The 11,812-nt window shown below is 42.1% G+C and overlaps 1 protein-coding gene across 1 annotated transcript in view; it reads right to left on the reverse strand.

The window, feature by feature from the left end:
• GPNMB (glycoprotein nmb) overlaps positions 1 to 4,963 on the reverse strand; it is a 34,103-nt gene extending 29,140 nt beyond the window's left edge. The window contains exon 1 of the mRNA XM_007523962.3: positions 4,792 to 4,963. Coding sequence (XP_007524024.1) covers positions 4,792 to 4,861 — 70 coding nt within the window. The 5' untranslated portion in view covers positions 4,862 to 4,963. The remainder of the gene's footprint in view (positions 1 to 4,791) is intronic.
• Positions 4,964 to 11,812: the final 6,849 nt, after the last annotated feature.

Consider the following 11,812-nt stretch of genomic DNA (forward strand, 5'->3'; position numbering starts at 1 on the left):
GGAGGAGAAGAAGAAGAAGGAGAAGAAAAAGAGGAAGAGGAGGAAGAAGAAGAAAAGTGGAGAATGAATTAGTATTACCGGGGGTTGGGGTAGGATGGGAAAGGCAAATATATTTGGTTCTAACAGGGCATGAGAGGCCACTATAGCTTTTGGTCTACTGTTCTGGCTACAGACAGTGAGCTGATTGGGCTGTGTACTACTTAGTCAGCACCTTCTCTTCGCTCCCCCTTTTTTTCTCACTTTATTGGGGGTTTAATTAATGGTTTATAGTGCAGTTGTTAACACATAGGTAAAACTTCTCAGTTTCTCATCTCCCTGTAATAAGTGTCTACAAGACAATCTCACCCCAACTTAGGGGTAGGGGATCATGCAGCAGGACCTCAAAGCCTCCCAACCCTGTCCTCCCATTTTGTCCTTCCACAGAGTCTTTTGCTTTAGTGTAAATCACCAAACCTAGTCTAACTTTAACTTTGGGCTTTCCTTTTCTGTCCTTGTTTCTTATTCTACTGGTCCATCCCCTGTGGAAAACAGACTGGAGACTTCTCAAAATTCTAGAAATGGACCTGCCCCAGGACCTGTCCATTCTTTTTTTTTTTTCTTTTAATTTCATTTACTTTATTTTAATGAGAGAGATACAGAGAAGAAAGATGCAGAGTGATAGATCAGAGCTCTGCTCAGCTCTGGCTTATGGTGGTGCTGGAGATTGAATCTGAGATCTCGAAGCGTTAGCCTTACTCATGAAAGTTTTTTGCAGAACCATTATGCTGTCTCCCATCCCTGGAGACAATTCTTCTGGAAATATATCCAAAGGAAGCACATACACCTGTCCAAGGTCATCTGTCTACATCTCTGTGTTCATAGTAGCACAATCTGTCGAACAACACCTTCCTTCCTTCTTTCTGTTTTTTTTGCCTCCAGGGTTATTATTACTGGGGCTCGGTGCCTGCACCATGAATCCACTGCTCTTGGAGGCCATTTTTTCCCCTTTTGTTGCCTTTGTTGTTGTAACCTTGTTGTGGTTATTATTGTTATTGTTGATGTCGTTCGTTGTTGGATTGGACAGAGAGAAATGGAGAGAGGAGGGGAAGACAGAGAGGTGTAGAGAAAGATAGACACCTGCAGACCTGCTTCACCGCCTGTGAAGCGACTCCCCTGCAGGTGGGGAGCCGGGGGGTTCAAACTGGGATCCTTATGCTGGTCCTTGCACTTTGCGCCACGTGAGCTTAACCCGCTGAGCTACCGCCTGACCCCCCCCTTTTTTTTAAAACTTTTTAAATTTTCCCTTTCGTTGCCCTTTTTTATTGTTGTTGTAGTTATTATTGTTGTTATTGATGTCATCGTTGTTAGATAGGACAGAGAGAAAATGGAGAGAGGAGGGGAAGACAGAGAGGAGGAGAGAAAGATAGACACCTGCAGACCTGCTTCACCGCCTGTGAAGTGACTCCCTTGTAGGTGGGGAGCTGGGAGCTGTAACCGAGATCTTTACACCGGTCTTTGCACATACCACCCAACTCCCTTCCTCCTTTTTTTTTTTTTTTTTTTTACCAAGGTCTATGATTAGAAAGGAGTAAGGAACCCTTTGGTATCTGTTACACTGTGGATGCCTACACACACACACACACACACACACACACACACACACACACACACACATTTTTTTTTTTTTTTTTGCCCAGGGTTATAGCTTGGGGTCGGTCCCTGCACTACAAATCCACTGCTCCAGAGGTAGTATTTTTTCTTTTCTTTTCAATTTTTTTGGATAGGACAGTGAGAAATTGAGAGGGGAAGGGAAGACAGAGAGGGAGAGAAATATAAACACCTGCAGACCTGCTTCACCACCTGTACAGTGACCTTCCGTGCAGGTGGGGAACCAGGGCCTAGATCCTTGTGCAGTGCAATATATATCTATATATATCTATATATATCTATATATATATACATACATATATGTATATATATATTTAGTTTATCCTGACCAGATACTTAGAAGGAGACAAAACCAGGACCATTCAAATTTTGAGCACTACCTAATATGTTTGGCTTCCTCTCAAACTCACAGTCCACATTGAGCCCCAGATGATCTGTTTTACCTAACAAACAGGTGCAGGTGGAAAGAATGTTGGAATTAGAAACCTCTCATGAACATTTTTTCTGTGTTTCCTATGACTTCAGACTGGGGTGGGAGCTATTGTGGGGTGTGCATTGAGGTAAAACAATTACTACCTACCGAGCTTCTCTCATTCCAAGTGCCATTTGTCACTTTGTCTCAGAGTCCCATTTTCTCAGTTTTGTAAACAAGGAAATGGAAACTCCACAGAGCTAAGTCACTTGTGGGTCAAGCTCAGTGCAGGCCCTGGGAACCCAAGTCTGTCCAACTGCAGGAAGGAAGGAAGGAAGGAAGGCAGGGAGGGAGGAATGGAGAAAGGGAAGGAGGGAGGGAGAGAGGAAGGAAAGGAAGGAAGGAAGGACAGCAGTTGGCAAAGCAGCGGCCTTCATCATCCTTTCACCCCCTGAGGGGGCAGGGCCTGGGGTGAATTATGTGCTCTCACTGTGACCATTTCCTAGTCTGGGAAACTCCATCTACTGTCACAGGCCTCCTCCAGGGCCAAGCTGGGGCAAAGAGCAGCTGAGCGGCCCCTGCATGCAGGCAAACTATTCTGCAGCCACCATGCACCACACCCTCCAAGCATAGCAGGTGAGGGCACTTTTCTCTGTTAAGCCTGGGGAGATAGCACAACATGGTGGCCAGTAGCCTAAGCAGAAATGGTCGTGCCCCATAGGGGTTCCCTTCCTCACCCAAATAAAGCCCCCTCCCCACTTGCACACACTTGGGACCCAACAGTCCCCCATTTTCCCCTTTTCAGGCCTTCCTGCCATTGGGCTCCTGTACCAGCCCCAGGAAAAAAAGACCTGTGTGCTTTCTGAAGAGATTCCATGCCCCCAACCACCACGTCCCACCCCCGGCCCTTGTCCCTGGCTTGCTTTCTCCACCTAGCACCAAGTCATTCCTCAAGGACTACTAATTAAAGAACTTTCCTTCTTTCTCTCTCTCTTTCTTTCTTTCTTTTTCTGAAAAGGGAGGAGTGAAGTGAGGGTGTACACAGGCACCACAGGTCTGTATCCTGGATCCTTCTCTCAGAATTGCAGGTGGAGCACTGAAAAGCAAGACCTGTGCCCTAGGCTTCCTGGCTTGTTTGTAAAGAGAGGGCCATCTACTCCAGGAGGGCTGTAGGGGTTCCCTGTGCGAATCACCTGAGTGATGCAGGCAGACTATATAGGCTGGATGAAGTGGACACTGAACCCTTCTCAGTGCCCCTCTTAGCATCTGCACATCCCTACTCCCCAACCCTCTTCCCTCTCCTCCCCGCCCCCAAATTGTATGGACTTTCCATCCAGTGACTGTCACAAATCCTTGGAGGTGAGATGGTATGGATGGCATAAATTCCCCAGCTCCTTCTCCCATTCCACACTTGCTCTGGCCTGGAGGATGAGTGTCCTCACTGCCCCCATCTCTGGGGCTGGACAAAGGGACCCTCCCCCCAAGAGCTCAGTGGTTCTCTACTCTGGATTCTTGAACTTCAGTGGATTTTTTTTTCTCCACCAGGGTTATTGCATTTTATTTTTTCTTTGATAATGGCTGAAAGAGGGGAGAAGATTTGGGGGGCTGGGCAGTAGCACAGTGGGTTAAGCGCACGGTGCAAAGTGCAAGGACTGGCATAAGAACCCTGGTTCGAGCCTCCAGCTCCCCACCTGCCAGGGGGTTGCTTCGCAAGTGGTGAAACAGGTCTGCAGGTGTCTATCGTTCTCTATCCCTCTTTGTCTTCCCTTACCCTCTCTGTCCTATCCAACAACAACAACAGCTATAACAACAATAACAATAACAACCATAACAAGGGCAACAAAATGGGAAAATGTCCTCCAGGAGCAGTGGATTCGTAGTGCAGGCACCGAGTCCCAGCGATAACCCTGGAGGCAAAAAAAAAAAAAAAAAAAGGAAGGAATAAAAGAAAGAAAGAGAGAAGAAATAGAGACATTTGTAGCACTGCTCCACTGCTCCCTGCAGGTGGGAACCGTGGGCTTGAACACAGCTTCTTCCTTATGGTAATGTGTCTGCCTTAACCAGTGAGCTACAGCCTGGACCCTGGTGAAGCTTTTAAAATTATGATATTTCGACTCCACCAAAGATTCTGATTTTTCTGACCTGAAAATTAGCATTGTTTTTGTTTTACAAAATTAAAAGATGCCAGCCACAAATGGCTTTACACTCAGTAATGTTGCTATAGTGACAGCAAGCTCCTGCAGGTCTATAAAGAAAGATGATGATGATGATGATGATGATGATGATTATAATCATTAAGACTATTATGGAATCTGTCCCCAGATTATGGGTTTCATTTCACCTCTAGTGGATGGAAACCAAATGAAGTTTACTGAGAAGCATAGCTTTATTTTCATTCCAGAAATTGTGAATTATACACATACTTCCTCTCCCTCTTCACTGCCCCCTCCCCCCATGTTTTGCAGGCAAGCAGGAGGCAGTTGTGATGGGGGAAAAACTCCATGAAAGAAAAAGAGAGTTTAGTATAGTTTTTTTTTTTTTTTCACCTTTGTAGACCCTAGAGCAAAGAACTGAACCATTTTGTTGTAGTTTGGACATTCTCAGAGGTGTCCAGAAGAAATGAGTGGGACATGAAAGCTTCCCGAGGAACTTCCCTAAATCCAACCTCAAATTCAGACACCCCATTACTTCAGCCAATAGTGAGTAAAACACAGAGATTGAGAGTTACTCACGCTTGGCAGCATCAGGTGGCACTCTTGCAGCTAGAAGTAGCAGTCCCAGGAAACAGTAGAGGCAGTCCATGCTAAATCCCCACAAACCCAGGCTGTTACGGTTCAGTGCAACTACTCTGAGTCCCTCCACTAAGAACGACTGCGTTCTTCTGGTTTTCCCTCTGCCACACTCATTTTAATTAAATACAGGGCCTCGGGGCAGATCATGTGATAGTATTAAGCAGTGTTGCCTGATCTGGCTTCTTGAGTTCAACCTCTTTACAACTCATGTGCTTCTGACTCACTCTTAGCATCTATTTCTTCACTTTTCAGATGTATGCCATTTCAATACTGTGGTTTCACATTTTCAGATAAAGTGGCTGTTTGCACATTTATTGTTAAAGATTTCCTATGGATCCAGTTTTAATACCCTTCACCAAATAAGCTCCCAATCTCCAACCTCACTGATTGATTATCAGCTTGTTGTGCTTCCTTTATGGATTTACTCACCCAGCTCCTCTTGAGATGTCAAGATTTTTCTTCTTTTGCTGTAATTTAGATGAACAGCTCCTTCCAGTGCTTCCAGTCCCTCTCCCCACTGCCAAAGAAAGATGGGGGTAGGGGGCATATCTTCAAACTCTGGTACTCTGGGTTACAAATGTAAATAGTAACCACTGTTGTGTCAGAATATACTTGAAACAAGTGAGCATGTCTCTGCTAGCTGTGCAATTTGCCCCAAAGCACATTGTATTGGAGAAATTCTATATGACATATGAATCAACCTGCATCGTTTTTGCTCACTGCTGTTAGAGCACTTATGTTTTGTGATACTACAGTGCCAGTTGTATAAAATATATTGCATGTTTATTTCATGCTCCAGAAATGTGGCTTTTCATTTAATGAGAAGCTTGTCTGAAATACACGTTAATATAATCAAATGACTTCTATGCAAAGAATGTGCAGGAAAGTATGGTAACATGAAGACTTTATTGCATGTGAGCTTTCTCAAAGGCATAGCCATATGATCATTTTCATAGGCAAATCCTAGTGGCGGATAAAGTTGAGGACAGTGATTTATGTTTCTGTTGTGTTCATGAGGAATAGAAATCAATAGTATGTGAAATTAAAATACCTGGGGCAGAAGTGGCCAACTCCCTGCCCAAAAGTCTACACACAGCTCTTTTAAACTACTTTTACAGCCTTTGAAGCAAATGTAAAAGGAAAAACAACCAGGGGAATATATTATTCATGTTCTAAGCAAAACTGTTTTCAAATACAGACAAATGAACAACAGAAATGTAGTTTTGGTTTTATGTGCCATAAACAATCTGCATGGTATTTTTTTTTTTTTGCTTTATATATCAAACATTTGTAACTTCTATAATGAGATGATGATGATGACAACGATAATGATAATGATAATAAAAGCCTATCAGCTTAGAAAATTTTTTCAACCAGTATTTTCACACCTATGGGATCCTACCACATTCAGTCTCTCAATGGACACTTTGTTTGCTTTGTTTTTACCTCCAGGGTTATCTCTGGGGCTCTCTGCCTGTTCTATAAATACACTACTCCTGGAGGCCATTTCTCTGAATTTTTGTTGCCCTTGTTGTTATTGTCATTATTGCTGTTGTTGTTGGATAGCACAGAGAGAAATTGAGAGAGGAGGAGAAGACAGAGTCGGGGGTGGGATGAGGTGGGGAGAAAGACAGACACTTGCAGATCTACTCCACCGCTTGTGAAGCAACTTCTCTGTTGGTGTGGAGCTGGGGTTCGAACTGGGATCCTTCTGCCAGTCCTTGCACTTTGAGCCATGTGCGCTTAACCTGCTGCGCTACTGCCTGGCCCCACTAGGCAAAGTTCTAATACTGTGGTGTCTCTCCCTTTTAAAAAATACTAAATAAATAATTACTATAAGGATGTTTCAACTCACACCTTGTAAATTACTTCTGTAAAAAAACTGAAGAAAATTTAGAGTCTGAAAACAGTACAAATGGAAGTCAGAAACATAGCATGGTGACTTAGGCAACAGACTTTATGCTCAAGGCTTGGAGATCCCAGATTCAATCCCCAGTACCATGATAAGCCAGAGATGAGCAGAGCTCTGGTCAAAAAGCAATCAATCAAGCAAATAAAACCCCACAAACAACTGTCTTACACTCTGAAGGATGGAAGTCAGTGAAGTTTCACTGGTCCAGAATCAAAGAGTCAACAGAGAGGCTCTAAGTGAGGGAACTGTCTCACTGATTTTCTAGCTTCTAGAATCTTTTCACATTTTTCTGGCTCATGGTCCTCTTAAATTAATATTTTCATAGACACCTATTCTTCTTCTTCTAGCATTTGCCCATAGACACCTATGATCAGTGGTGTCTTTCTCACATGGATTCACGTACACTGACTTTACTCCCTTCTCCCTCACTTATAAGGAGATTTGTGCTTACATTGAGTTTACTTGGATGATTCCCCTTAATCTCCTTTTCTTAATGTAAACTAACTGGCAACATTCATTCTCCCTTGCCACACAACATCCACAGGTTATGGGGGAGGGGTTGGGATGTGGATGTCCTTGGGGAGGGGCCATAGTTTGGAATATGTAAAAAAAACAACTGGTAATTTAGCAAGATATTCAACTTATGAAAAAGTGTGTGGGATGATAGTAGTGATGTGAAGTACTTCCTACAGGTTACAGACTTGTTGAAACAAAGCCTTTGATATTTGGCAGAGTAGAAAGGCAAGAATAAAACTACAGATATAGCAGTCAGTTCAAAGAGAGAGAGGAAGCCATGTGACTCCTGTGTTCTTTTGTGGATTTTTTAACGTGTTATAGTCAGAGTCGCGGTTTTCAGATTTAAGCATTAACAAATGAGTCAGAGACTTCTGTTTTGTGTCTCGGTCTTCAGTCTCTCTTGTTTAGGCATTCTCTGATTGAATAAGTAGATACATTTCCTTGTTTCCCAGTTAAATAAAATTTTAAATGACTGTTCCACCAAAATACTTCTAAGTTGTTTTTATTTATGTTTATGAGAGAAAGAGAAATCAAAGAACTCTCGGTTATGGAAGTAACAGGGATTAAACCTAGGGTCTTAGGCAAATAAAATTGTGTTCTGCTGTTGAGCTATGACACTACACCATATTCCCCCACTCTATTTTTTTTTTTTTTACCTAACTTCACTGCTCTGAGCTGAGTTTTCTGGTAGAGAGAGACAGAGATGGAGAAAAAGGGAAAGATACAACAACAAAGAAACTTCTTTCAGTATAATGGAGGTAAGGTTGGAATCTGGGTTGAGTGCATGTTAAAGCAAATGCACTATCCCAATGAGCTATGTTCCCCCTTACCCCATAACTCTCCAAGCTTCTTAGGGAAAGAAAGGAAAACAAATCACAATTGTTAGTGCATTCTTCTCTGATTACTCTGTAAAAATACAGTATCTGTATTTTCTGTCTGTTCTTCCACCTGAAGAATTCATAAGATACTGGATGCAAGGGAATTTTATCCTCTTGTGTGTGTGTGTGTGTGTGTGTGTGTGTGTGTAAGAATTTTATGTGAGATAGAGAGGAAGATAAATCAGAGATAAATCACATGTGGTACCAGTGACAAACCAGGACCCTCAGGCATACAGGCCTGATGCTCTACCAGCTGAGTTATTTCCCTGGCTGTCAGGGAAATTTCTTCCTGAAATGATGGCTGAAATTTTTTTTAAAAAATTTTAATTGCATTTGAAAGACAGTGGAGATAGAAGTCAGAATCTCACTCATGGAAGACATGTGCTGTACTGCTGATCCACTTCTCTGTTCCTCCAAATATGTTTTACATGACTCTGTCTCCCCTCCATAAAATTTTATTTTATTTGATATAATAGAGAGAAATTGAGAGAGGGGATATATGTGTGTATATATATATATATATATATATATATATATATATATATATATATATATAGGGGGGGAGATGAGAGAGATACCTGTAGTACTGCTTTACTACTCATGAGGCTTTCCCCCACAGATGGGGACCAGGGGCTTGAACACAGGTCCTTATGCATGGTGATGCACTTAACCAGGTGTGACACCACCTATCTCCCTTTGACATGACTCTTATATGGAGTTACTGGCCTGGTTGGAATTAGAAAGATCAGTGGGTGGAAAAGAGTAAGTATTATTATTGTATTTAAGTGCTATTTTTTAAGGTAGAGATGGAGGGGGAGGGGGAAAGAAACTAAGAAACTATATCTTTCTTCATTGTGGTAGGGACTGGGCTCAAACCTGGGTTGTTCACATGGCAAAGTAGCACACTGTTCAAATAAGCTTTTTTTTTTTTTTTGCAGGACCAAGTGCTAACTTTCTTTTAAATGCTTTTTCTAAGTCTAGCATAGAAGTGAGTAAGACATGAAAGTTTGTCGTGTGTTTGCAGAAATAGCAATGAATGCTGCTCTTTCTATTCTGCCTTTGGTACCCATGGAACAGTAGGTCAAAGGAAGGAGAAATAGAATGGGCTTTGAAAGATGAAAGGAGACCAGAACAGAAAACTGATTCGGATTCCAGTTTTACAATAACTATGGATTACTCAGAAATGCCTTAGAACCTTAGAACGAGTTATCTTGTACTCATTCACTGGAGAACAGCTGTAATCCCAGGAAAGGAGTAACTAGAACAGAAGCCAAAAGTGACTTCGCAAGAGATAAGCCAAGAAACTAAAGACAGAATGATATTGTTGGGAAGGGGTGGTGGTGAGAGTGTTTTGCAGACACCTATCATGGGGAGATGAGAAATCTCCATGTGTCAGCAATGTACTATAATCCATTAACTCCCCAATAAAATTATCTAAAAATTACATTTTAGGGGCGACAGTCAGTAGCACAGCAGGTTAAGCTCACATGACATGCAGCGCAAGGACCAGCATAAGGATCCCAGTTTGAGCCTCAGGCTCTCCACCTACGGGGGTGGGGGGTTGCCTCACAAGCAGTGAAGCAGGTCTGCAGGTGTCTATCTCTTCCCCTCTCTGTCTTTCCCTCCTCTCTCAATTTCTCTCTGTCTTATCCAACAACAGCAACAACAACAACAATAATAATAACAATAACAACAAAGACAATAAAAATGGGGGGGGGAATGGCCTCCAGGATCAGTAGATTCATAGGTACTAAGCCCCAGCAATAACCCTGAGGGTAAAAAAAAAATCACATTTTGGATCTTATTCATACATCCAATTTCAGCTATTTCTCGTTGATCTTTTTTTCTTTTTTAAATGTTTATTTATTTATTTATTTGCTAGTACAGAAGGAAGTTGAGAGGGGAAGAGGAGATAGAGAGAGAGAGACACCTGTAGAACTGCTTTACTGATAGTGAAGCTTCCTCCCTGCAGGTGGGGGCTGGGAGCTTGAATAGGGTCCTTGCACATGGTAACATGTATGATCAGTCAAGTGTGCCAACTACCCCGTCCCTGATTTATTATTATTATTAAAATTATTTTGTATATGGCCAGAGCACTGTTCAGCTTTGGCTATTGATGGTGCCAAGAGTCTACTTGAGACCTCTCACATGCAAATACTGTTCTGTGTGTGCTATCTCCTCTGCCGAATGCTTTTTTTTTTTTTTTTAACATTTTAGGATGGAATTCAGCAAACACCAGTGGAGGTCTACTCTCCTAAGTCATCTATAATCTGCCAATATATGACCAGCAGTCTCTGATTTCAAAGAAGTAAAAGCTAGAACAATAAGACATTACACCACATGACAAGTTTGGAATGCTATTTTTTTTTAATTCTAGGAACTTTTAAACATACATAGAAATAGAGAAAAATGACTTAAAACTCCAAGTACACACCACCCACTTTTCATTAGCATCAATATATGGGCAGTCTTGTTTTATTCACTTTGTTCCCACATCTGCTGGATTATCTTAGAAATTATTTTAAACAAGGAGTTGGGTGGTAGTGCAGCAGGTTAAGCGCATGTGGCGCCAAGCACAAGGACCCAGCATAAAGATCTGGGTTAGAGCCCTCGGCTCCCCACCTGCAGGGGAATCGCTTCACAAGCAGTGAAGCAGGTCTGCAGGTGTCTATCTTTCTCTCCCCCTCTCTGTCTCCCCTTCTCTCGATTTCTCTCTGTCCTATCCAACAACAGCAACAACAATAATAATAACCACAATAATGATAAAAACAACAAAGGCAACAAAAGGGGAAAAAATGGTCTCCAGGAGCAGTGGATTCGTGGTGCAGGCACTGAGCCCCAGCAATAACCCTGGAGGCAAAAAATATATATATATACATATATATATTGTGAACAGTACTGGCTTTTGTGTTTAAACTAAACCATGCAGCTGGAATGAAGGGAATCCACAGACGATGTAGGAGGCAGAGATGACTCTAAGGAGCAAATGTATCTTGACTTAGATTGTGAATGATGAGTTAAATGAATAAATTCAGATAAGGTACAGGGAAAGCATATTCCAGGTGGAAGGGAACAATATAAATAAAAGAAGAAACATCAACAACAACAAAAAAAGGATGAACTTCAAATACATGCAGCAATGTGAATGGACCTCAGAAACATGCCAAGTGAGTGAAACCAGGCGCAAAAGGCCACATATTGTATGATTACATTTATACAAAATATCCAGAGCAGGTACATTCACAGAAAGCAAATGGAATGATGATGAACTGGGACTGCAGAGAGGAAAGAACAGGGAATGACTGCTTACCATTTAGGGGGCTCTAGTTTGTGTGAGGAAAATGAGAACGAAGCAGAGAAGGTGGTTGCACAATATTATGAATGTTGTAAGTGTCACTAAGTTGTTCGCTTTTAAAATGACTAATATTATGTAATTTTTGACTCAACTTTTCAAAATAGAGTAGGTTTTATTTCATAGGACAGAGAGAAGTTGAGGGAGGGAGATAGAAGGAGAAACAGAGGGACAATTGCAGCACTGCTTCACTGCTCATGAAGCTTCCCCCCCTCCTGCAGCTGGGGACTGGGGGCTTCAACTCAGGTTCTTGTGTGTGGTAATACATACACTTAACCAGGTGCACTACCAACCAGTGCCAGA

This window comes from Erinaceus europaeus, chromosome 8 (assembly GCF_950295315.1).
Source record: "Erinaceus europaeus chromosome 8, mEriEur2.1, whole genome shotgun sequence".
In the NCBI taxonomy this organism is placed as follows: domain Eukaryota; kingdom Metazoa; phylum Chordata; class Mammalia; order Eulipotyphla; family Erinaceidae; genus Erinaceus; species Erinaceus europaeus.